We start from the raw sequence: 24,796 nt of genomic DNA, 5'->3' as shown, positions 1-24,796 counted from the left end.
TCCTTCCAAATAAAAAGAATCCTCTCCCCTCCCCAAACTAAAAGTTAGAATATTAAGACCACTGCACAAAACCATACTCAATACTGTAGTAACAAAATGCTTTATTTTTGGGGAATACAAGGAAAAGTGTGACATCCTCATTATCAAATTGCTTTAAAAAGGCATTCTTCCTTTGAAAAAGGTAACACTCGCAACAAAAGGTGACCAGTGAACAAGCCCTCTCAGGTAGCAGCAGGAATTATTTCTTTACAGCCAAAGACAGGGTTTGAATAATGTACAGCCACAGATTCCAACTCTGTCGATATTTTCTAGCAGGTTAGGGCACGGGCTCAGCACCGCTCGCTGTGACAGCCCCGAGGGAGGCTGACAGCACACTGCTCAGACAGGGCTTTCACAGCTCTCACCCAGGTCGCTTTGCAACAAACCACAAGACTTCACCATTACCACAAGAAGACACTGAGAAAGCCACAAGGTTACTAATCTTCTCGCTCATCTCCAAAAACTTTTCATGCAAGCCCTGTGCTCGTGAAATTCTTGTAACCATCAGTCTGGTTACAGCTCAGTGTGTCACCACACATCCCCTCTGCTGCCAGCCAGGGCTGGCTGTGAGAGGGACACAGCAGACCTAAGGCTACTGACACAATCCCCCCTTCCTCTACATAACTGTTTCCTGTACAGCAGGCTCCAAGCTGGGATGTGTTTTAAGGACTGCGAATTTATATCCATAAATTAATTCTGCTCTCTCTGAACCTCATGTTACAATTCAAGTTGTGAAAGAAGGGGACTGGGAAGTTCCTAAAATTTTCAGGTTATAAAGTAGGCATTCATACTTCAGTCCAGTGTGACAGATCTTTGTCACAAGTGGTATCCATCCATGCTAAGGAGTAAGATACATCGGTCTTGTTAAAGGGGGTTCGTGTTGGCTGAAGTGGGTATGGTAAACTCTAAAAGAACTACTGGTTTTCTTTATTCAGGTTAGACATAACAAATATGTCAGATACAGCAGTTAGTCTAGAAAAATACATTTAAAAAAATCTTCAGCAGACCATGCTCCCTGTAACAAAATCTTTCAAAACCAATTTTACAAATTATTCTACATTAATGTAAAAAGAAAATCTTAAATTTAGATGTTTGATGGAATCCACAATGCTATCTATCAAAACATGACTTTCACTATCTGTAGCTGTTAGAATTCATATTACATATCTCTAATGTATCCTGTACATATTAAATAACCTAAAAGGCTCTTCTTGTAGTGCATTAACAACTTAGCAAGCACACTCAGTATTTCTCCAGTACCATTTGCATTACAGTTATTTGCCCGCAAATGTAATTAACATCTAAAAGTGCACACAGTTAGATCTCCCTCCCTCCCCTTAACCTGTTTCCCTGCTGAAACCCAGACATCCACTGGAAATATGCTACTGTAGCTAATCTACCCATGATTAGAAATGTGTGACTAAAGTGATCTTAAACTATACAGGAACTGAATTATGTACAGGAATCAAAAGGACAGCCTGTATTTACATCAAGAATGAACTCCCACTACCACAGCATTATACCAAGAACTCAACACAGTGTTACAGTCCATATTTACTTAGGACTTTAGCTTTAGATCAGTATAACACAAGACTTAGCTCAGGACATACCCTGAAAAAATGAACATGTCTATTAAATATTACTTCTATTATGTCCCAAGACAAATAACTATTGCTGGATATTTTTACAAGTTCAGTTTTTGAAATAGTGTAATAGTGTGCGGCTCTATGAAGCAGCAAAAAACTTCCAGAGAGGCTGCTGGGAGAAAAAGAAAGTAAGAAATAAGTAAAAAATAAAAAACAAAAACATCCCAGAAAAACAGGAGAAAAGGAAGGAAAGAGGGCAGCAGATATCAAGTGAAGAATTAGATTTGAATAACTAAAGCAAATTTTTAGCACAAGTCTATGACAGTCACTGCATGCAGAAACCCCTGGGAAAAGTGTGTCATACAGATCTAAGTACATTGCAATAAACAAGCTTAAGATGTGACTTCACAGAATTTTTCCATACCAGGAAAAATGGTAGGACTTTTCCCCGTCATATGGAAGAATTTTGAGACTAAGTTCCAGATTATCCAGTCTGAGATTATTAGTTTTACTCTCCGAGAAATCCAGTGTATTAACCTATATTAAATTTTTCCAATGATACTTAAAAAAGGCAAACTATAAACTTTTCAATTCAAATTTTTATATTGAACTTTTCAAAGAAATCTGAAGTGTCATCTTTAATTTGCATTAAAGTGGTCAAACATTTCTCCTGTTTCTCTCCTCCCCAAAAGTGCAAAAAAACAAGTTGCTGCTTGGTCCACAAACATAAAACATCATATACAGCAAGAGGTTTTCCTTCTGATGGAGTACTAATGCCAACCCATCACTTCCAGTTTGTTTTTCAAGAAAAATGTCAGCGTCCAAAGATAGAATTCAACTCCAGTAGAATTAACTCTACAATCTGATTCTGGTATACTGTGTGGACTGCTATGTTACAAGTCTCTTTCTCTGGTTTTAATAAGGTTGGACCAAAAACTATTGCTATACTTTGATAGGTCATTCGGTTCTTTTCTCCATTTTCTACAACTCTGAAAGAGAAAAAAAATACACAAAAGAGATTTATCAGTGTTAGGGCAATAGGATGACAGAAAAAGACACATCCCAAAGCAAATGGCTATTCCAAGTATTTATTTAATGAATAGTCTTGCTATTGGGACATACAGCTACTGTAACTCCCCTCTCTATGAAAAAAGTTTTGTTTTGAAATGCCATTCTTGGTCCTGTCACAGTCCCTCTAAAGGACTTGGCAGCAAACATCACAACTATGAAACATACTGTCTCAAGCCTGGTGCTCTGCAAGCTCATATCCAAACAGACTGATACACTGCTTTTATCAAGTCCAATATTAAAAAAATGCAGTAAGAACAGTCACTTGGTACTTTGAATTGGATTCTTTATCTTTAAGGGAGGATCAGCAACACAAAGCCTTTCCTTCTATCTGTTACTTACCTTTTTAGGTGTCTAAAGAGTACCTGCATCGTGTCCTGATTTGGTTTCGGCAACTGTTTGATTAAGTCTTTAACAGCAGGGACACGCTGCCTTGGTTCTTGCTCTGCAAAAGGGTGAGGTTGAGAAACAAAAGTTCAGTTTTTTTGCTTAAAACTTTAGCACAGAATTTAAGAGGCTGGGAACGAAAAGCAGGGTTTGCAGTGCCAATCCGAGATAGGGCACTGCCACCTCCCGGCCGGCCCCGGCATCGCAGACAGGCAATTCCAGACAAGCCTCCCTGTTCACAAACCAAAACCTTCTGACGTCCAAAATAATTTTAAAAATTGCACAGGACTTATCCAAACACCATATATGCAAGTTCTCCCGACTTACTAATTGCATTAACGAAGTCATTGAAGTGGTTGTAAGTGAACAGTGGCTCTGGCAATTCTCTGAAGAACATTTTTAGAGCTCCTGTAATGACATGTATATCTTCCCATTTACTGTCGCTCAAGTCCAGCTTCTCATCTAAGAGAAAATAAATAAATAATTAATGACAATTCTTCAACTATAAAAGCTATTTTTTTTTTTAATTAACTCAACTATTCTTCTGTACTTATTGCTTTCAAAGCAGTGAAGACTTGCTCTGCTTCAGCACATTCCATATCCCTTTCTGGGATACAGAGCTGCAGCAGCAGATGGAGATGGCTAAACTCTGCCTACTGCACTACATACAGTTCCCCTACTCCTAGGGCATTCTCCAGAAGGGAACAGGAGCTGCTGACACAACACAAAATCAGGAAACAAGAGGTCAGATTGTGGATGGGCTGCACTAAGATACTGCCAAAAGACAAGTTTTTATACACAGAGTACAGTGAAGAGGAGCTAAGCCCTCCTCCCACTAAAAGGCAGTAGCAAATCTCACTAAAAAATTAACTTACAATTTTAGTGCTAGTGGAAACTTAATATGCTTGCTGTTTTTCCAAAAGGTAGTGAGTTATTTTGTTTGAAATAATCCCCCTTCCTCAAATTTTATTACCACCTTCTTTTAGAATTCTGGTCTAGCAAAACCTCTGTGGTCCACACGAGACTCCAGAATACCAGGTTTTTCAAGTGATGTATGTTACATAGTCAGTTCTGTAATTCTGATGTAACTTTACTTTGAAGATGACAGTCTTTTCCCATTACATACTTCAGTTACAGAGAAATCTTATTCCTTAGCTTTCTATGAACTTCAACAATCTGAAAATATATGCTATTGTAATATAATTGTTGTAACCTTACCATGATTGACTGCAAATCTCAGCTTCTGTATCACTGCAAGATTGCCACTAACTCTGTATAAGCCATCAATATCTAATCCTGAAACAAAGGGATAAATCCATTTTAATGCCTTACAAAGGAATATATATAGGTCTACTCAGCAAAATTAAAAGCAAAGGAAACCCACCTTGTAACAAAGAAATATTAAGTTAAACTAGCTTGTTTTGATGGGCAGCAGGGCATATAAGACAGAAGAGGTTTAATTTGCTGACACAAGTCTGGCAGCATCGAGGTCAAAGTAATCTCTAAAACTTCCTATTCAAGTAGTAATGAGGCAAGAGCTCCAAGTTTCCCCAGTGAGATCAGATGTCATGTTTAAGATGCTCTTGGTGGGTGGGCAGGGAATACATGGGAGTCTAACATGCAATAACCAGGTATTTTGTGGATACAATGTTCAATTTTTAATGTACGGTTAAGAAAAATCCAATCAAATCATGCACAGAGAGCATCTCAAAGTTGTCAAGTGACCAGGTTCACATAGAGAAGGAATGATGTACATGCACACTCAGAGCTACCCAATACCCTACAGAATTAAATGGGCAGCCCTTGCCTTGCTGGATTGCACAGTCGACCGGTAAAGAAGAAAACTGTGTCTCTGTAGTTGCTATTGCAGTTACTCAGCAGTGATTAGGAGGTAAAGAATTTATCTGAAAAGCCACTTGGATGCAGCAGGTGAGTCAGTGCCACTGAGAGGATGAGTGTTGCCAGAATACCTGCAAGTCCCTGTAGCTCCTCAAGGAGTTGTCTGATGCAACACAGCACAGTTACCAGCACCATCTGACATATCCCTTTTCCCCATAATCCACTAGTCATTCCTTTACAGAAAGAACTGATTTGAAGTGTATTGGTAGAAGGAAGAAGAGTTGGAGAGGTAGGGAAAAAAAAGCTGTTCATTTCTGTCAGCTTCCCCTTAGGTACTTAAAAAAGGAAAACTTCACTATCTTCACTGCAGTCCTGCCTTAAAAATAAAAAAGAAATAAAAAAAAGGAACAAAGCAAAATAATCCCTTTCTCACAATTTTCAGATCACAAATGGAATAAAGCCTGTTGCCACAAGCAAGGTGGCAGTTTGTCAAACTGGAGTAATGCAATGGAAGCAGTTTTTCTCCCCTCCCAGACCGTAAGATAGAAGCACTGACAAAGAGGACGGCAGGCTAAATGAAGTTCCCATGGAAGATGCCTTAGAATTCACATGTATTCCCCTGTAACACTTACCCTGATACTCAAGAGAATGTTCTCAGATAAATGGACCAGTAAATATCTGAATGATGATTATGGAGATGCCATAATCCCCTCTCAGTCATGTTTTCCAAGAGATAAGGCAAAGACAACAGCAAGAAAAAGACAAGAAAACCCACAGGGACTACAGTCATGTCAGGAGACACAACTGACGAATTTTCAACAAAAATGTGAAGATGTGTTTTATAGCAGACAACCCAGAATGTCACATGTAGCTCTCAAACAAACAGTTCTCAGTTATTAGGTAGGAAATGCATATTTTCAATGAAAGCAGACAATAACTGAGTCAATATGTGGACACTGGTAATCTCCAGAATTGCATAAAATTTAGCAATTTGTGCAACTGGCTGAAGGGCATCAAACCAACAGACTGGTCTTCTGGCAGTCAGTGCATAGACAGAGCAGGAACAAAACTTTTAGGAAAAAGTTCACTCCAAGGAAGGAAGTGATTGTTAGCATGTTTAAACATTCCAAAAATGAACAGTTGCATTTCAATAGTCTCACTTTTAATCTGAAAAAAAACCCAACCTGATGAGCTCTTCTACTACTTCTTGTAATCCCTCTTCCCTTGGAGCCTATCCTGCCTTCTCCTCAGCTTGAAATATACTGCAGCAGATCAGCTTCTCAGATAAAAGATTTCCTCCCCTCTCCCCACTTTGGATCCCACCTATGTCTTCACTCTTGAAAACACAATGCTAACTCCAGATACAAGTTTCAGATTATTGTCCCCAGATAAACCAACAGTATTTGAAGATTAAAATTTTCAACATTAAGAGTGGTGAGCTAGAGAGATTTGTAAACAAAAAAATTCAACCATACCATGTTCCTCAACATGCTCAATGCACAGCTTCACGAACTTTGGCACCGTGCTGTTTTCTCTTTGACACAAGCTGGTGAGATTTGAACCAAAAACTTGATCTGGAACCAAGTAAAGAGACTGATTTACAGCGGAACAGGACTCGAGTGACAGAACTAGTTCAGGTTAAAACAAACCCCTACAAAGGGCAAAGTCTACTGGATACAATTGTTGCAGCATTGGAGAGGAAACAGGAAAGTTTTGAAAAGAGTTCTCAGCAGCTCCCAGCGAGAAAAAGCTCCCAGTAAGAAGAGAGTCAACAGCTACCCAAATGTGAGCCTCCAAGAAAGGAAGTTTTGCTACTGAAATCATTTTAATCCATCAGGTGATACTTTTAAGAGTAATTTCATCAATAATGCTATAAGAAATTTAATGGATTCAAATGTGTCCCATTACACTCCATTCCTGTCCCAAGTTCAACATGTATTTATTGCAATATTTGTTAAAAATTCGAAGAGATAATGATCTTTAACTGGAGTGAAAGCTTTTGGCATTGCTTGGGAAGTAACTCTGCAAAATGTCATCTTTCATTGGACCCACTGTTTAACACAGCACTATATATTCACTTTAACACAGAGTCTTCTGACATAAATTTGTAAATGACGGACTTTTAGCTCAGAGCTCTGAATGGATGCAAGTCTGACCATGAATAGGCAACCTGGCTGCAAGGTCTGAATCTATATACAGATATCTATGGACAATGGTAAATCTGAGTCTTGTTTTCAAAACTACTCAACCCAGGGAGAGTATTTTCCATCATAAAGTGGAGCAAAAATGAAAATCAGCTTGGACAGAGAAGAGAATCTTGCAATGTCTCAGTGAATTTTAGCAACACGTTAATTCTTCTTGCTCAGACTGTTATCACCAAAGTCTTTGATAGGTCCATTTTTATGGCTTTCATCAAAGATGCCCAAATAATAGATGGCCTCTTCTGTTCAGATGCATGAGGGTGACACGGGATCTTGAGAAGCAAAGATCCCACTCTTAAAGGGAAGGGGTGTTTGTTGGTTTGTTTACTCTGTTAAATTAGGTTCATAAGTGGCCATCTTCCCAGAATCTGGTGTATCTTACTTCAGAGCTTCTGCAAAAGAGACTGCTCTTGCATTTGCATCATGCACAGCATCTAGCCCATTTTTCATGTTCAGTAATTTCAGTAGATTAACAACTCTTCAACTTGACTAGTGCTTTGGGAAAGCCAAACTTCACATCAAACCAATTTTTACAGTATGAAAATGGGCATTTAATGGCATTATTAGCTGGATATGATGAGGCCAGTGGTCCACATCACCTGAGTGCTGTGGCAGCTACTCACGCAGCGAGCTTTATAAGCAGAATCAGTAGCAAAGGATTGAAAAAGCCCACGCAGCAGAAAGCCAGGCTAGCATGCAGCTGTGGCAGGTAAAGCAATGCAGATTAGGTAGCAGAAGAAAATAGTAGCATGTAACAAAGTAATTTGCTACAATTGCCTTTGACTTTAATAACTTCAACATATACAGGAGGAGTATTTTTTCTTCACATCTTAAAAGTAATTTCTGTACTTTTGACTTTCCATGTAAGAAAACTTTAACACAGTTACTTCTCCACTTAGTGCATGCTGTTTCAAGTGGATTTTTTCTTCCAGAACTTTTCACTAATTTTTCTGGTCACACTGGATTTGCCAAGCTTTCCATTTACTAAGCTTGTTCTGCAGCAGCCACAAAAGTACACTGGGCTTTTAAATGAAGACTTCTGTATTCTTCATTCACACAATAAATGTAAAGCTGTAAATCCAACTTTAAAAACTTACACCATGCTTTTAAATAAAAACCAAACTCTTCATTCCTTAAGGCCTTTATTAAAAAATCCAACCATCAGCATGCACATGTACAAATTAAACTTGGCTTAGTGTTCACTCTTGCCAACGTCAGAAGTTATTTCACTGAGCCATGACATGAATACTAAGTTGTAAAGCAGAGCAAAACGTCAAAGTCTGGGAATAATATTTCCCTATTCCAATGAAAATTTCCATCATTTACAAGTAAATTATATTTGCAGATACACAAATATATCAAACGCCACATGCAACAGAAGCACACCTGTTAAAGTATGCAGTGAGGCAAATCACAGTAGGATTTGGTCTGGTATTTGCCTACCCATATGCTATTTTGACCCTAGTAGAGCACCACCTACAAGTCCTGCTAAAGCATACAAATAAATAAATAAATGAAGTTTTACAATGAGTACCAAGTCAATAATTTACACAAACACATTAACTTAAACCTGTGCAAATACTGTTCTCTCAAATTTCTACAAGCGTGACAAAAAGAAACCTTTCATAACTTTGATTCAAGAGTATCAGTAACACTCTTCATGAAACAATTAAAACAATGCATACATTCAAAAAAGGTTATGGGAAAACGATGCTTAAGACTCCTGTAACCTCATCCTGGTTTTCCTAAGTATTTCATTTCTTATGATACGGCACATGATTGTCTGGTTCCACACGGACTAAAACACCCTTGTGGAACAGGTGAGCACATGCACTCAGCTTTGTACCCAAAGGGCTGTTCTTTCCCCTGTTTGCACAAGTGAGGGTCAGATATCTGGATTTCCAGCTCAGAAGGGTGGAATGCAGTGCTCCTTAGCTAGAGTCCGAGTCCAAAGGCGTTCCTGGGCCCCTGTTTTCACTGTTTTCACTGCAGTTTGGCCAGCAGTGAGCCGAAGGAGAGGGCATCCTCCGAGCAGTTTAATGGCTAGTAACAGCACTCAAAAGTACAGCAATCACCAGTTCCACTATACAGCCAAGACTTTTGTTAAACCAACTATACACATGTATTTTACTCTGAAACTAGACCATTTTAACCCCATTTTACACATGAACTACTAAATTCAGCGTTTCAAATTATGTCCTTTGTTAAAAAGGTTCATTTACCCTTAATGTAGCCTTTTTCACGGACAGCTTGTAATGTAGGGCGCCGTGTAAGAAACTTCTTGAGCTTTGTTTTGGTCTTCTTCTGATCTGTGGAATCTATATTGCTGGGTGCTTTCACTGCTGAAAAGAGAAACACGTTTAACATTACTACTCACAGAACCAACACTGCATATATCAGCCAAGGAACCAACATTAAAAGCAAAAAATAGTTACACTCCAGAACACCCAAAAAACTATTCAAATTTGCAACGCATCCCTAATTTTTTCCGTAACTTTCTGGAACTTCATGCAAATAGCATCAATTTTTCAAACTGCCAAGAGACATCCCTGTCACTAAAAACTTGAAAAGCCAACAAAACAGTAGCTTATGTATGAAATTGATATGGAAATTTAAAAATGCAGCTATGTTTCAAAACCAGTCCTGCCTCTCATTAGGTTAACTATCTTGTAAGAAATAATGACTTTTTTTGAAAATTACATATAGAGCCTGGAAGGAAAAGACACAAAACAGTCAGTCTGATTAAAGAATTTCTGTGCACTGGAAGTTAATTCCTGCATCTAAAAGACATTTAGCTCCAAAATTCTGAGGGTGTAATTAAAAATGTTTTGTTTCTCTGAACAGCCAATACATCAGCAGTAACTTAGCAAAATTGCAGCCAGAGTTAATAGAGCAAATATTTACAGATGCTGTGCCACAGATAAAACAAAATTCCAAACTGTAAAACGACAAAAGAGTTCTTATTCAAAACTATTTATAAAAGTCAGATACTATTTCTGTGCATTTGACAACACCTTGAAAATAATTCATTTCACCATTGCTTATTTTCCTGTTTTAAATGTGTCATACAACAGGAGCTAAAGAGATTTCACACTTCTTTTCTTCTTCTTCCTTTTTTAAAGTATGATTAATAAAACATGGAAGAAAATTTACCAAGTGGCATCAAGATATCGAATGAACTAGGTTAAGACTGTTTCCAAACTTAAGTAGTTTCAGCTGTCCTTTACTTCCCTATTTACACATAATACTGAAGATGCAGAAAATGAAAACTAGCATTGCTAGAATCAGCTAATGGGAAATTTTCAACTCACAACGAAGTTTCTTAGAGTCTTTATTTTCTTTCTCTTTGTCTTGTTTTTCCACTCCAGGGGAATCTGGTACCTCATCATCTAATGCTTCATCAGACTCTATTACCTGTTGGGTTTAAGAAGATATGCAGTGCTCAGTCTGCCAGTTCAGAAAATACATCATTACCACACGTATTTCCTGCAGACAGCTCTACAATACACAATTTCCCCCCATAATAATATATTATATTATTGACATATAACGACATTGTTTGTTCTTTCCTGAACTCTCATCTTCAGAGACAACACCACTCTCATTGACAGAGCAAGTAACTTTGAAAAACACTATTTCATCACAAGACTCAAAGAAAATGTTTTTGGACACTGAACAAAGTACAACCAGCCTTTCATGATAGCACTTCATTACATCAACCAATAAACAACAGAGGTGATTTTCAGTTGGATTTATTTTCCAAATCCAATAGACAAACATCAGCTATTTAATGGTCTGCCACAGAAATTCCTGACTGATAAAGTGCAAAAAAAAATTCTAAAGCATTTACCCAATTTGTTTTCTCTAGAAGTAAAAATTTTTAATAGCAAATAGAACTATCAGTTGGAAAATCTCACTCCAGTCAAAACTGAATTCACTCTGAAAACTAAGTGTACCAGTGCCTAAAATTCTTGTCCTGTGTTCCTGCTATCTCAGCATAATCTCATTAAACATTGTCAAGTAAAAACATAGATCATGTTGAAGTGTGGAGGCAGGTACCAGAGTCTGCTGATCCTACCTCCACTCCATGCTACGTGCACAACTGCAGACATACCAGGAAATGGGGAAAGAAACTTCCTCAGTTTCAGTACAACATATTCCCTTCCCAAACTGTGTATGTCTTACTTCAGTTCAACTGAAGTGAACTGGACTGCTAGGCAGTTGCCAAAATCTGACTCCAGAGTGGCCTCTTTTACATGTAAGGAAACCTCCAGAGCACTGAGTGAGCAGCAGCATGACTAATGCTGCACTTTAACCTGTAGAGCAGCACTACCTTTAAACACCTTCATTCCTTTTCAAAAGCTTTGGATAGCCTTTTTGCATATCGAAGATCAGCTGCCCAAATAATGTCCACATTAAGGATCCTCTGCCACACTTCAGGAGGTCTCAAAGCTTTTTAGGGTTTTAACCTATTAAATGCTTTGAGAAAAAAGTCATCTGGGATCTAGTTTGTACCATGCAACAAGTCTAAAGTAGTAACTTGGAAATTTCTATATTTAAAAAAGAGCAGGCACATCCTGTGCAGGTAGCTGCTTCTCTTGCTCAGGGTATTGCCACAACAGCAGCCTGAGGGAGCAAAAAGAACAGAATGTGATCTGCCCTTTGTTTTGACGAAGATCTTGTCATGCTAGCAATAGTGCCTGGGCCATGGGAAAAAGATCACAGCTGCTATTACCAAAACTTTCCAAATAACTTCCCAAAATTAGAAGTTGGATTTAGATCGGATGGATTTTTGTTCCCAAAGCTTCAGTGCTTCAAATTATCAATACACTTCCTTGACTTACGCCTTGTAGTCTTGGGTCTCTTGACTACCAGCTCCCAGCAGTATACATCACCCTTTCCTCCAGAGTGCTGATAAACTCTCCTTATTCCACCATTCACTTCCTCAACCTAACACATAATACCCCACTCACATCCCAGCATGTCTCAGCCTTTGCATCTTCACTCATCTTCAAGCAGGGAAGAAGAGGCCTGCCTCAGTTGGGTTACACAGGGCAGACAGAAGGGTGTCACTGGTGACATTGCCTTCCTTGCCTGGTTATTAAGGGCCATGACATTTCCATACCAGGACAGAGCAGAAGACTAGGAACCTAAACCACGAGCACTCAAAAAGAAACTGAACCATTCATATTAACTTGCTGTGTTTTGCTGGAAAACACCCATATGTGAAAAGCACTATCAGAGCTAAGAGAGATGAAAGCCACTGACTGGCATTGAAAGCAGCAAAACTGGAGCTTATGGACAGCAGCCAAGCCTGAAACTATTAAAAAGTAAGTATACACATTAACTAAACTTGGTATAAGAGCAATAATTTCTCCAAGATCTCCTCCAACTTCTGAATTAAAAAATGGTTAATCTTGTTTGGCAGTATCAAAAGCAAATGCTTGAGTACTTCTCTGATAATTAAATACTTGGCATTATGCTGTCAGATAAGAGGAGACAATACAGTATTTTGCCAGGGCTTTTAATTTGCAGTTCAGTGCAGCCATAGTGAGTGAGAAGCCGTATCAAATGCTAACAATGAATGTCATGAAGTTGTCCCTTCGCCATCCTCCCCCTTTATTCCCTCTCTATCAGAACCTTTCAGGTTACTGAGACAGAGCAAGTATTTGGACACAGAATGAAGTTCATTTCTGGGATGGACACCAGCCCACACCTCCTGGATCTTAAGCCAGTCGACCATCTTTCTTCCTTTGCCACTATTAATTATATTTCACTCACTACCCCCTGGAACTGCCATATCCTCAAACTCCTGCCTGCTTTCAAGAAAATCAGTAAAAGAAGATGCACATGAAGCTTTAGAAGTTGCTACATCAAATCGTTTACTAAGTAATATCACCATGAAAATATAACCTTCAAGATTTAAATACATACCTGATTATTGATGGTGTAGTTAAGAACTTTATACCATTCATTAATAAAGCTGTCATTATCTGACTGAATTAAGAGCTCAGTACCTTGGCGAGTTTTTAGCTTTAAAAAAATAAAAACAGACATCATCAGAAGTGATAAACACACTACAGTTCAAAAGTAAAATTACCTAAATCAAATTAAACTTCTCACTGGTAAAATTGCTAGCTAATACACAGCCAATCAGGAACATTCACCAGTGAGAACAGCCATTAACAGTCTACTTAAAATTGAGAAGCATATCCCATACAGACATATTAAAAATGGAGATTTCTTGCAGGTACTAGGATAACAGCTGTATTTAAGCAGGTAAAAGTGGATAAAACTCAGTTTTACGAGTTTCTGATTCTAAATGTAAAGAAAAATTCTTACACCAGTAATTAAACTGCATATTATTCTGCTTTTAAATAGAATAAAATAATTTACCTCAATAACATTCTTTTTGCTGGATTTGTCCTTTGAGGCCCAGTCAATCAAGGCCCCTTTGAGATCCACTGTAAATTCTGGCTTAGACTGATTAACACCAAACTTCTGGAAAAAATTAGGAACAACGATGATAAAATTAAACCTGAGGTAATTCTCTACAGGCCTGCCATGTTTTAAACATTACATGTATTATTTACAGTCTATATAACTTAAACCAGATACAGTACTTTGCCACAAATCAACAGGCATGACACCAGGAAAACAAAAAAATCTTCCACAGAACAACCTTTAAGCACGTCTATTACAACCTGCTTAACTTAAAGCCCTCAAAATTTCGCAAATTTAAATGCCAATCAGGTTCCAGCAGAGCTTTTTTTCCTATCACAAATGGCAGAAGTCCATACAATGTTTGATAGTAGCTTGATTTTAGTCAAGGCAGTCCCAAACATTAAACAAAACCAGCTAATGAGTAACTGAACAAAACACCCCCCAACATTCTGCCACTTAATCAGCAGTTGTATGCAAAACCCAAAAATCAAACCAGAAACAGTAGGCTTGCTGGACAGGAATCACATCCCTCCGCCCTGAAAGAACATTCTCAGTTTGTACATTTACCTGTTTATAATTTTTAAAAAACATTTACCCCCCCCCCCCCCCAACGCTTTTATTCTTTTCTGTAGCACTTCTATTGCAATACTGGAGCCTGTCCTACCAATTAAACAGAATTTACTGTCTACTAAACAAACAGCAAATAACCCACAAGTAACCCTTCAAACGGTTTGGAGTAAAACCTCAGGGAGCTATTCTTACCTCCTACTTACACATTTATACTAGGCATCCGAATTTTTTTAGATAATGTACTTTTACTATGATTTCAACATACACTACATAGCTTTGAAATGTAATACCTCAAGGAAATCAAATCAGTGGCCCACACAAACAAAAAGATCTAACTGTGAGTCACATGAGTCACTTCACATGGAACAGGGAAAGTTGGAAGTCACTCAGTTATAGCACAGAAATTTCATGCTGTAGTTCCAGGGAAAGCTTGTAGCATCTGCTCCCCCAGAAAGGCTCTTTTCTTATTTCTTCACAAAGTCTTTGATGTGTGAATGCTGTTCCTGTGACAGCTCTGGGGGACCTAAACCCCAGGACAAGCTCCTTGCTGCAAACATAAGTTTCCACACAGCCATATCCAAGGGGAGAAAAGATGGTTCAGAAAACAGGACTAATCTGCTGCTTCTGATTAAACTCCCAGCATGAATGTTAATTAATGCTAATTGTGTTTCAGAAAGGCTGTTTACCACTGGAAAATCTCCATGCCTAGAGTCCTAAGGGCGTTGAAGTGTTGAATGGAAAGCAGCATCTTAACTTCTTTATTTTACCTATGAAATATCAGAATAGGGCTGTACTTCTAATTTACCCTATGCCAATTAGCACTTGGGAAAAAAATCCCCACCACCTTCAGCTTTCTAACTTAATTCTCAGATACCTCATCCCAGAACACTTATTAATTACAGTAGAGCTTTTGAGAGAAGTCCAGCTCAGCAGCAGAGTCCACAGGAACAATCTCTGGGCCATTCTGGCTCTTGCAGCAGCTGCCTGTTCAAGAGAAAGTCACAGAACTGCTGCACAATGCATCCAGAGTGTCCCAGACATACACTTCCCGGCAGTCTAGATCAATCTTGCTGTGTGTTGGAAAAAAATTAAATCAATTTATAGAGTTTGGGACTAGAGAGAACAGGAAACCAGTGCCAAAGTCCTCTACAGGACTAGGGGCAGGGGGGTGGTTAGTTAAAACCACAACCCTGAGAATCACAGGACAGGACTTGCTAGAGGTGACATCAACACATAGCAAGAAAAAAATGTTATTTGTCAGTGCTGTTCTGACCAAAAGAAAAGCCCTCCACTATATTAGTTTGCTGAAGCTAACACCTGACATTACAACATTACCTCCTACAGCTTTACACTCTATCCATCTTTTTGGCCTGACTATCCTCAGCATTTCAGAGAATCACAGAAGACAGCAAAAACTAAAGCTAAAAGAAAAAAAAAATGTCTTTTACCACTTCTTCACCCAAATGGTGGTCAAACTGCTGTATGAGATCCAAGGATGGAGAAACCCAGGCAAATAATGCAGCTACACTGCAAAGCTCTTCTTAAATACCAGCACATTACACACTCATCACCTTTTTCTTCAAGAACATTTAAAGTTTACCATGCAGCCTCTCCTTTGAGCTTTCCTGTCAAGGTTCTTTTCTGCTCCTGGGTCTACAAAAATGAGATGCCAGATGCCATTTCCCTCCTTAAAGCTTTCAGGAGCAAGTGCTGCACAGGGCTGCTCACACAACCTGCACACAAAGATTGCTGAAGGCAACTGAACCCTCCTGAAGCCAGCAGGTTCTGCTGACAGAGGTTAAAAAATAAAAAAATAAAAATACAGCCTTTCCTTTTACATCTGCTGATATACAGACATTCAGTCTGCTTTCTCAAAACAGTGCTACCTAGCCAGCCCCAGTCAGGAGGGATCCAGCTCTTACTGAGCAGACCCCTTACTCTTACTGGATTTCTCTTTTGAGTGGTCTGGGAATCCTGGAAAGGGCAGCAGTGTAAGACAGAAAGAGGGAGAGGTCTATAAGAGTGCTGCCAGCTGTCCTAGATATGAAGCTGTCCTACAGTTACTTCTGACAGCTTTTTTAAGACAAAAAACATAGTCATGGGATGTACTTAGGCTGGCTGTATGGGAGAGGTAACTTTTTGGAAAGAATAGGGTGTTTGCTTCAGATAGAGTAGATGCTGTGCAGTTTAAGGACAGACTTGAAGATGTATACTGATGTCAATAAATAGAAGGCCTTTTCAAAATTTTCAGAATTTTCTCCAAGTCCTGGAAGCCTGCAAAGGGACAAACCACACAGTCTGTACTGTGATAATTTCTTTGGAAATAACTGTAAGTTATTTATGGGAAGACTTTTGATATACAAAAGACACCTGGCATTCTTGTGATTCTGTTTCTAATTAGAGTTGGATAGGATGCTTTCATTCCAAGTCCTCGTCATCCATGGATGGACTGTGGAAAGCAAGTTGTGGAGACATGCACTTTTTGGCTCAGAGGGGAGTTTCAAAACTACAGCTTAAGAAAAAAAAAAAACAAAACAAACCTTTATCATCACAGCAAAATAATGAATTGTTTTTAAACCAGACTGATAGGAGTATTTGCATTCCAAAAAGCTCTCACAAAAGCATCTGAGCTCCTGTATGATCAGCAGCACAATACTGATGAATTGTAATGTACACTTAACATCCTTGGCTAAAATCACAGTTGTGTAACATAAACAAGAGTTTGCTCAGATGAACCTTGAAGAGTATCTATTTCCTTGATGTTTGGGAAGTTCACAGGTTTGCCACCACTGTACTTGTCACTGAGGACATGTGCCTATTACAGAAAGCTGACAGATGAATCCTTCTAAGCAGTTGCCATTTTCTTTGTTTTATGAAGCCCTGTCACTTTGACAATAGCTAATACATCTCATTCACACCAAAAACTGAGTGAAAAAAGCTTTTTTAAAAATCCAGATCTCATTATAAAAAGTAGCCTTTTACAAGGTTATCAAACTGTCCACAAATTATCTGTCCCAGGCTTCCACATACAGAGCAAATAATTTCACAAATAAGAAAAAGACAGTTGCATCATTTTTAACACAGGTTAATTTATGAATTTTTGATCAGCAGCTCTTCTAGGCATTTTCAAAACATAACTACAGATGCTTAAATTACATACAAAAATACTATAAATTTACATCAGCTTTCTGTATGTGGAATATAGCCAGAATATTCTTGTGCTCTTTTCCTTTCACCTCTTCATGCGTAACATTTACATTTTTGGGTATTCCAATTACAGCTAGAATTATCAAACAACATGTACCCATTGTATCAAAGGTATCATAGCCACCATACAAAGAGTCTAAATTAGTTGTGTTAGAAAGAATCAGACAAAATATCTGTTAAAAAACTCAGCATACCATACTGCTTATTAGTCAAGGCACTAGAGGTTCATATAGTAGGCAAATTTGGGATTATATTCTAGCACCAATGAACCAGATACACTTTCTACTTTGTTCCAGTAGAACAATTACAGAATTATTGCAATAAACTTGTGTTAATCTGCATCTTGGATGACCTTCAAAAACAGCAAACAAGATACTGTTTGAGCTGTTATACGAAGTGTCAAAACTATATCTTGGAAAAATTCAAGTTTACTTTCAGGATTAGTGGCAAATAGCCTTACAGTCACAAGAGGCATGCAACAAGAACACATACAGTGATAGCTGAAACTTGGGCAGAGTTTACATAGGTGACAGCAGGTCGATGACTGAGAGCATTTTTCCAAGAAGAAAGCAGCGAGAGCAAGAGCTCAGGAATTGAGCCCCCTTGGCAAAATGACTTGATGAGAAAAAGGAAGAAAAGTGATGAAGTCAAAAAACAATGCACAAAAAAATAATATATGGTTACATCAATCACTAGATGAATGCTAAATATTCTTCTTGTAATATGAAGAAGAAATGTAATTCTTATCATATGTCAAACTGTTAGACTTGACTTCACCTTATTAGAATATGGACACAGAACAAACTTGAGAGGTGAGGTAGAATTTTGAATACGAAAAAAAAAAAAAAATTCCTACAGAGACCAAGAAGAGTATGAGCTGAGCATTCAGTTACATATCTATAAATTCAGCTATGATTATGCAGGTGTAAAACATTAAGTCCTTGAAAGAGATTCTTGCTTAATATTTCCAGCTTCATTTTATTCTGTTTGTACTATTGATATTTATTTTGCTGACCCTACTCCAGTGCTTGACAGTACATACAGTTGATAGCTTCTTACAGAAATATTCTGACTGTGGGACTTCCGGTCCACTTAAATTATCAAAAGAATTTATACATTTTTATTTTTAAATTTATTTGTTAAGATTTTAATTTATTTTTAAATTATTCTATATGGCATAACACAACCTACACCAGCGCCCGTAAATCATGCAACTCTGCTTATTGCTTATATTTTATGGATAATTAATTTGGGCACATATCACTTAAAACATTATCATGTATTCATGAACAGTTTAGTATTGTGTGTTTTAATGATATCAACATACAGCTGAAAAAGAGTTCTGATTTACAGCCACACCTGAATTAAGAGTATTAGTAGCTGTAATTGAGATTTTGGGCCTTGACTAGTTACCTACGTAAAACTTTTAATTTGAAACGCGGATATTAATATCTGTAAAACTAAAATAATTTTTGGGTCCTTGACTGAAAAAGCCAACCACAGAAGTCACCAAAATCCACTTCCTGCTATGCAGTGGAATTTACCTTCTCTCATGCCTTTCATCTTTATTGTTTTTCTTTCTTTTTCCCTCTGCTTGACCATCTTACCCAACTTTATGTTTTTTATTCTCTTCTACTCCAAACTTTATTTATCCATTCTCATCTATTTTTTTTTTCCAACCACCCCATCTACAGAAGGGGGGGAAAATATATTTACAGATCTGAAAAAAACTGAACACTATAGAAAGGAATTGTCAATTCCAATTCACTAACTATAATGAAGCACAGCAGAGAAAGTGAGCCAAGTAGAAAGAGCAGTAAAACACAGCAAGACAGCACAGACCTGTAAGAGGCAATTTTGCTGGAATTCACATGACAATACATGGAAATAACAAACACTGGCTCTGGCCTGTCTTTAGTTATTACAGGAGATCCACACAGTTTAATGTCAGACCTCCAAAAGAAGCTCTGTAAACCACAGATAAAGAGCTACTTCTATACCTATTAATGCAGGAATGCAGCTGGATAAACATAGCAAATTTAATAATAGTGCTATTACACTAGAGATGATAAGCTGAATAATCATCATCTTCAATGTGATATTTCTCTTTTGGTCTTCATCAGACAAAAAAATAAGTACAAGTACTTGTCATGCACTATGAAGATCTAAAACAAAATATGGAATCCAGCAAGACAAAGACTAAATCATAAGACAACAACACTGCATTGCTGAAATAGGCCAGTACAAGAAGCCTTGTGTCAAACTATTTTCTTTATTACATGTATCGCATTCAAAATTACCTGGAGTTTATGAAAAATACCCAAGAATGGTTAAACACACATACTGTTTAGACAAATACATTAGTAAAGAACACAAATGTATTTGGCTTAGAGAAATAACTTCAAGCCTAAGGAGCACCTGAATGTTATCAGTTTCTTGCCTGTCAAACATACATACATACATACAACTGGTTTTGTTCTTATGCTATATCATAATTGCTACATTAAACTATTTCCTTGCCAACTTATAGACAAGTATTTTTTTCTATATTAGATATACATATATATGTATAGGCATTTAGGCCCTGCAAATAAGAGGGCTTCAGTTTATTCTGCTTTACATGACTAACACTTCAGTGAGGGTGGGGGGTTGTTCCTGGGCTTACCCAGCCAGTTCCACTTCCTTGTGTTTTGGTGAACAGCAGTGATGACCCTTGTAACACTGCCCATGATGACATCCAATTCTTCCTGTAAATTGAAAACAAACATAAAATAAATTGACACTGAAAGCAGATATTTAAACTGTTGATCATTGCTGCTCAGCTGACCTGTATGTTAATATAGTTAAGCACATATATAGTCATTAGTGGCATCAGTAAGTCTTAATTGCTATCATATTTGTAGAAGGAAACATATGTTAACAATCCCAGCCTGACCATCAAAGTCTAAATCAAACAAAGCTAATTAGTAGTAGAAGCCATTCATCAAGAGAAACACCATGCAATTATAATTTCAAAGGGGCTAATCCAGAATGCTCAGCTCACTGTGTACTTAACACATCATGACAAACTACTGCATAATTCTCAAATTCATTCATCTGAGATGCAACTGTCCCATTTTTGTTATCAGCTCCTTTATATTGGCAGTAAAGTATTTGCCACAGATCTAAAAAATTAAGAGAAAGAATGAGCTGTTTCAGTTGTCTGACTATTTGATTTTATGCCAGCAGATCCATCCTCCTGACATGGTTATAAAAAAAAAAAAAAAAAAAAAAAAGGTGTTGACAAGCCCTGAATATCTATTCCCATTGCCAATCATGAATTATTACTTAACAGCTCTCAAAGTGACAGGATGGCCAGGTTGCATCTTTCTGTTCAGCAGTGCAACAATCCAGATCAATGATTCCAGCAGATGCAATGTAAATGATGACAGCACATTGTACCAGCAGCAGCTTACACAAGCTAGAGTCTACCCAGCCCTACCAAACTCTCAGAAGCAGCTCTGAGGAACCAAACTGGAGGTCAGATGCGCTGCCCAGCTGCACTGGACTAGGTCAGGGTGGGTTTACAATAACAGCTGTGTGTTGGCTACTCAATCCTCAGGTCAAGCATGCTTCATGTATCACAAGTCTGGGAAAATACTGAACTAGATATAACATATTACTAGAGCTAAAATATTAAATTAACCAAAAAAGAAAAAAAAGGGGGGGTGGGGGGTGGGAAGGCAAGAAGCAAATCTAAATTAATTCTGAGGATGTGCCTCTGCAGTATTTGCCATTGATGCTTTGCAACACACCAGAAATGTAGTCAGACAGTATCACCTGATTACACATTATGATTTATAGTGCAAATTGCTGCCTGGGATGCAGAAAAAAGTTACAAATGAGGTCACTCATCACCTACAGGAGACTGATGTTGGGCAATACACTGCTCCAAACTCTTCACAAGCACAGTGAAGGGAGAATTAGGGAGCACATGGATGTACACTACTTGGAAGCCAAAGGACAGCAGGTGAAAGTCTGAAAGCTCGTCTTAAACCAATTTCATCCAAGGAACAAGACACACTATAATGTATACAGATTTGCTCTTAAGTAAATCAATCAATCAATCTCATTCTAAAAAGCTGTCTCTCATCAATACACCTTTATGAAATCACTGGCCTGTGTGAAGCCCTGATACATGAGCCTCTGGCTCTCTGCAGTCCACTATCTTCAGCTCACTGGGACAAACACATGGGGTAAGGTTTAGCTGTGTCATACAGGAAAACCTCTGAGGCAAATTCAGACAAAAAGTAAGAAGCTGTAAATCCCAGTATCCTGTCCTAATACAATATAAACCTTTGATAAACCCCTCAGCAGTCGCACTTTTCAAGTCCAAGACTTACCGAACTTTCTTCCCATTTTCTGTAATTTTTGTCACATTTAATAACCCATACTTTTCTTGACCCTGGAAGAAAAGAGTAAGACATTAGAAATATAAAAGAAAATATGCTTCTATTAACATCACATCACAGAATTCAATCCCCCAAATAATCAATTTCTGGCAATGAGCCATCTTTGGTCATGTTATAACTTCAAGAAACTGTCTTTAAGCACATTTAAATATTCAAAGATCAGCAAAATCAAAATTCCTCTGGGAAAGACTTATTATCATTCAGAGGGTAAAAAAGCTTTACTTCATCAAGACCAAGGTTCTTTGGACAAGACTAACTTAATAATTTGTGATAGTAAACAGTGAAAATTATGAATGTAAATTTATAATTATTTGTATAATAGCACAATAGTCCTTTACTAAAAAAGGAGGCAGCTGACAGAAAAACTGCCTAAATTCCCATATGAATTCTTCCTATTAATGTTAATATAATTTCATATTTTAAATAAATCATGGTTGAAGTGCATAAAAATTAAATATTCATGTTAAAAACAGAAGAGTGAAGCATTTCTTTGATGTCCTCTTTTTTTTCCTATCCCCATGGAAAATAGCAGAATTTTAAACTACTTAGTTGCGTCTTGTTGATGAAAACCATCTATACTAGCATGCCTACAAAAAAATTTAAAGACCAGTCAATGATTGGTAGGAAAAGAACACTGTCGAACAAGAAGTATGTTTCAAATATTGGAGTATTTCTAGTTTCTGTGTAAAAATAATAAAATGAAGGAATGTTCAAAAAAGCAACCTAGGATAAAAAGATTCACTTAAAACATCATCTTAAGATGAGGCATCAAAATCTATCATTTTCTTCTGACACCCTAGCCTTGTCCTGCCAGCCAGTGGTGCTAAAAGAATGCTAAATTCTTTTTTTATCAATTCATTTTCAGTAACAGCTTCTAACAGTTCTTAATGTATGAAATATGCTATTAGATGAAACAATCAACTAGGGAATGGTTTCCAAATTAGTTTTATCATTTAAAAAATGACCTAAATTCTAGATCCAATGAAAATAGAAGATAAATCCTCCTCAGAATTTCCCTCTGAATTTCAAATTTAAATGGACCATAACCGCACAATACAGTTTTGAAGAACATTTTTTTGCTGGGATACCATGAGCAACACTCTTAAGAGAGACATAGATCTCTTCTTCATGGATCTTAAAAGTTCTACCTACATGTTTTAAGCCCAACACATAAAATACAGAAAAGACATTATCATGGACAAAGGTGTTTAGCTGGTGGATCAGATGTTACTCCAGTCCAATGGCAGCAGCTGCTGTGACTCAGTTTAATATCTTCACTGCACTGAAATGCTTTTCCAAACCAGTGACAGATGAATTATTTTCCAAAACTGGTATTTTCAACAGAATCAGCGAGTCCCCTTCCCTCATCCACTCGCCAAAAGGCCAAACAAATGAATTATCCTGTTCTTTAGACTACTCCATTTGGGATCCATGTGGACCATGGACCAAGAGTCCCAAGCACTGCACCATTTTAACAAGCAGAATGGCCTGTCACCAACTTTCACAGTGACTGAGCAACCTGTGCTCACTTCCTAAAATAAATCATGATTTTAATCAATTACTCATAGTGGAACCAGTAGGCATGTTCTAGAGAATTATTCAAAGTATCATACTGCTCTACTGAGCAGCAACACTAGGGGGTACTAATGGGAAAATATAGGGAATCAGGGAAAAGAAGAGAAAAGCAGGTTAAGGACCAAAACTCTCAAAAATTTGCCAGCTTTCTTTGGAATATTTAAATCCAGCGAACAGCTAAAGAAAATACAGATGCTTTTGCCCTCTTACCTAAATTAGGAATGAGCTCTTCCACAAAATACAATTTCAAAAATTCAAGATCTGAGCCATATTTAAAGAAATTAGATCACATGCAGAAATAATTGCTCTTCAGTACAGCTATCAGCTATGCTTGATTAATAAATAATGTTTATTTTATTGTTGAAAACTGTTTGAAGTACTGTGAGAATGGATTATCACAACTAAGATGGAGAACTATTCCCCTGCAGATAAAGCAAGAAAGAAACTGGAGAAGTTGTGCCTTTAATGCCCTGAGGGCTACCTAAGGGCTGGTAAAACTGGCTAAGTTGCTTATTTCAATGCTACTGTAGTACAGTTCCAAAATTAAAAAAAAAATAAAGTTTTTTATCCATTTTCCACTGTTTAAAAAGGAATGATCACATTTACAATATAAACTGGGGAAAGATGAAACAAACAAACAAACAAACAAACAAAAAAAAAACTGTTTAGCAGTCTTAGGTTTTTCTCCCAGAAGTTATTCTACTAAATCCAAAGGACATCACTTATTTATGCCAGGTCCTCTATGTCTCTTTAAGCGGACTGAGACACAAGCCAAAATTAGAGATATCAACCATTACTAACAGCGAGGGATTCTGTGAAGAGGGGGAATATTCTGTTTTTACCTTTCAAGATGCTACATAAGATGCCACTGTCGGAGGAAGCAAACTGAGCTCCACATAATTTGGCACAACTTGGTCACAGTGAATTTTTAACTTAATCTACTATCAAAAAGTTGCATTTAAGCCATGGACATTCACATTTTTTTCCTGAAAGCAGAGCTGGATGCAATGCATTCCTTTTAAAATGCAAAGCTTCAAATAGCTTTATCCCGTTATTTTTCCCAAGAACAAAAAGGCTTGCCCTCAATTCTCTAATCATGAATAGCTCAGTTTCTACAACATCTACTTATCTATTTAAACACATTGCATACTGACTGTGGCTTGATGCTTTGGTGAAGAAGGAGAGGACTCATTTTCAGGAAAACCAGCCTTAGAAGCAGTTGATGATTCCTATAAAATTAAATAGTTAATGTCAACAGGTACTGTTATTGTCTTTCATACAATTATTTTATATTTTTTAACTTAAAGATGTTTTCTCTCTTTGTTTTTACACACTCATACATTAAAAACATACTTATTTTAAGCACTCATAATATTCTCAGACAGTTACATTCTAAATTTGCTTACTAAAGTATGTTCTTACAAGGTTT

General features: G+C 37.5%; 1 protein-coding gene across 1 annotated transcript in view; it reads right to left on the bottom strand.

The window, feature by feature from the left end:
* Positions 1 to 987: 987 nt before the first annotated feature.
* The window catches only part of ARHGAP12 (Rho GTPase activating protein 12), a 68,670-nt gene continuing 44,861 nt past the window's right edge, over positions 988 to 24,796 (bottom strand). Inside the window, exons 6-17 of the mRNA XM_062506916.1 lie at positions 24,522 to 24,596; positions 21,724 to 21,785; positions 20,007 to 20,088; positions 13,517 to 13,618; positions 13,055 to 13,153; positions 10,432 to 10,534; positions 9,343 to 9,462; positions 6,395 to 6,493; positions 4,299 to 4,376; positions 3,408 to 3,542; positions 3,036 to 3,138; positions 988 to 2,614 (exon numbers count right to left, since the gene is read on the bottom strand). Of these exons, the coding sequence (XP_062362900.1) occupies positions 2,440 to 2,614; positions 3,036 to 3,138; positions 3,408 to 3,542; positions 4,299 to 4,376; positions 6,395 to 6,493; positions 9,343 to 9,462; positions 10,432 to 10,534; positions 13,055 to 13,153; positions 13,517 to 13,618; positions 20,007 to 20,088; positions 21,724 to 21,785; positions 24,522 to 24,596 (1,233 nt within the window). The 3' untranslated portion in view covers positions 988 to 2,439. The remainder of the gene's footprint in view (positions 2,615 to 3,035; positions 3,139 to 3,407; positions 3,543 to 4,298; positions 4,377 to 6,394; positions 6,494 to 9,342; positions 9,463 to 10,431; positions 10,535 to 13,054; positions 13,154 to 13,516; positions 13,619 to 20,006; positions 20,089 to 21,723; positions 21,786 to 24,521; positions 24,597 to 24,796) is intronic.

This window comes from Cinclus cinclus, chromosome 1 (genome assembly GCF_963662255.1).
Source record: "Cinclus cinclus chromosome 1, bCinCin1.1, whole genome shotgun sequence".
Classification (NCBI taxonomy): Eukaryota; Metazoa; Chordata; class Aves; order Passeriformes; family Cinclidae; genus Cinclus; species Cinclus cinclus.
This window is presented reverse-complemented; position numbering and strand designations above follow the sequence as displayed.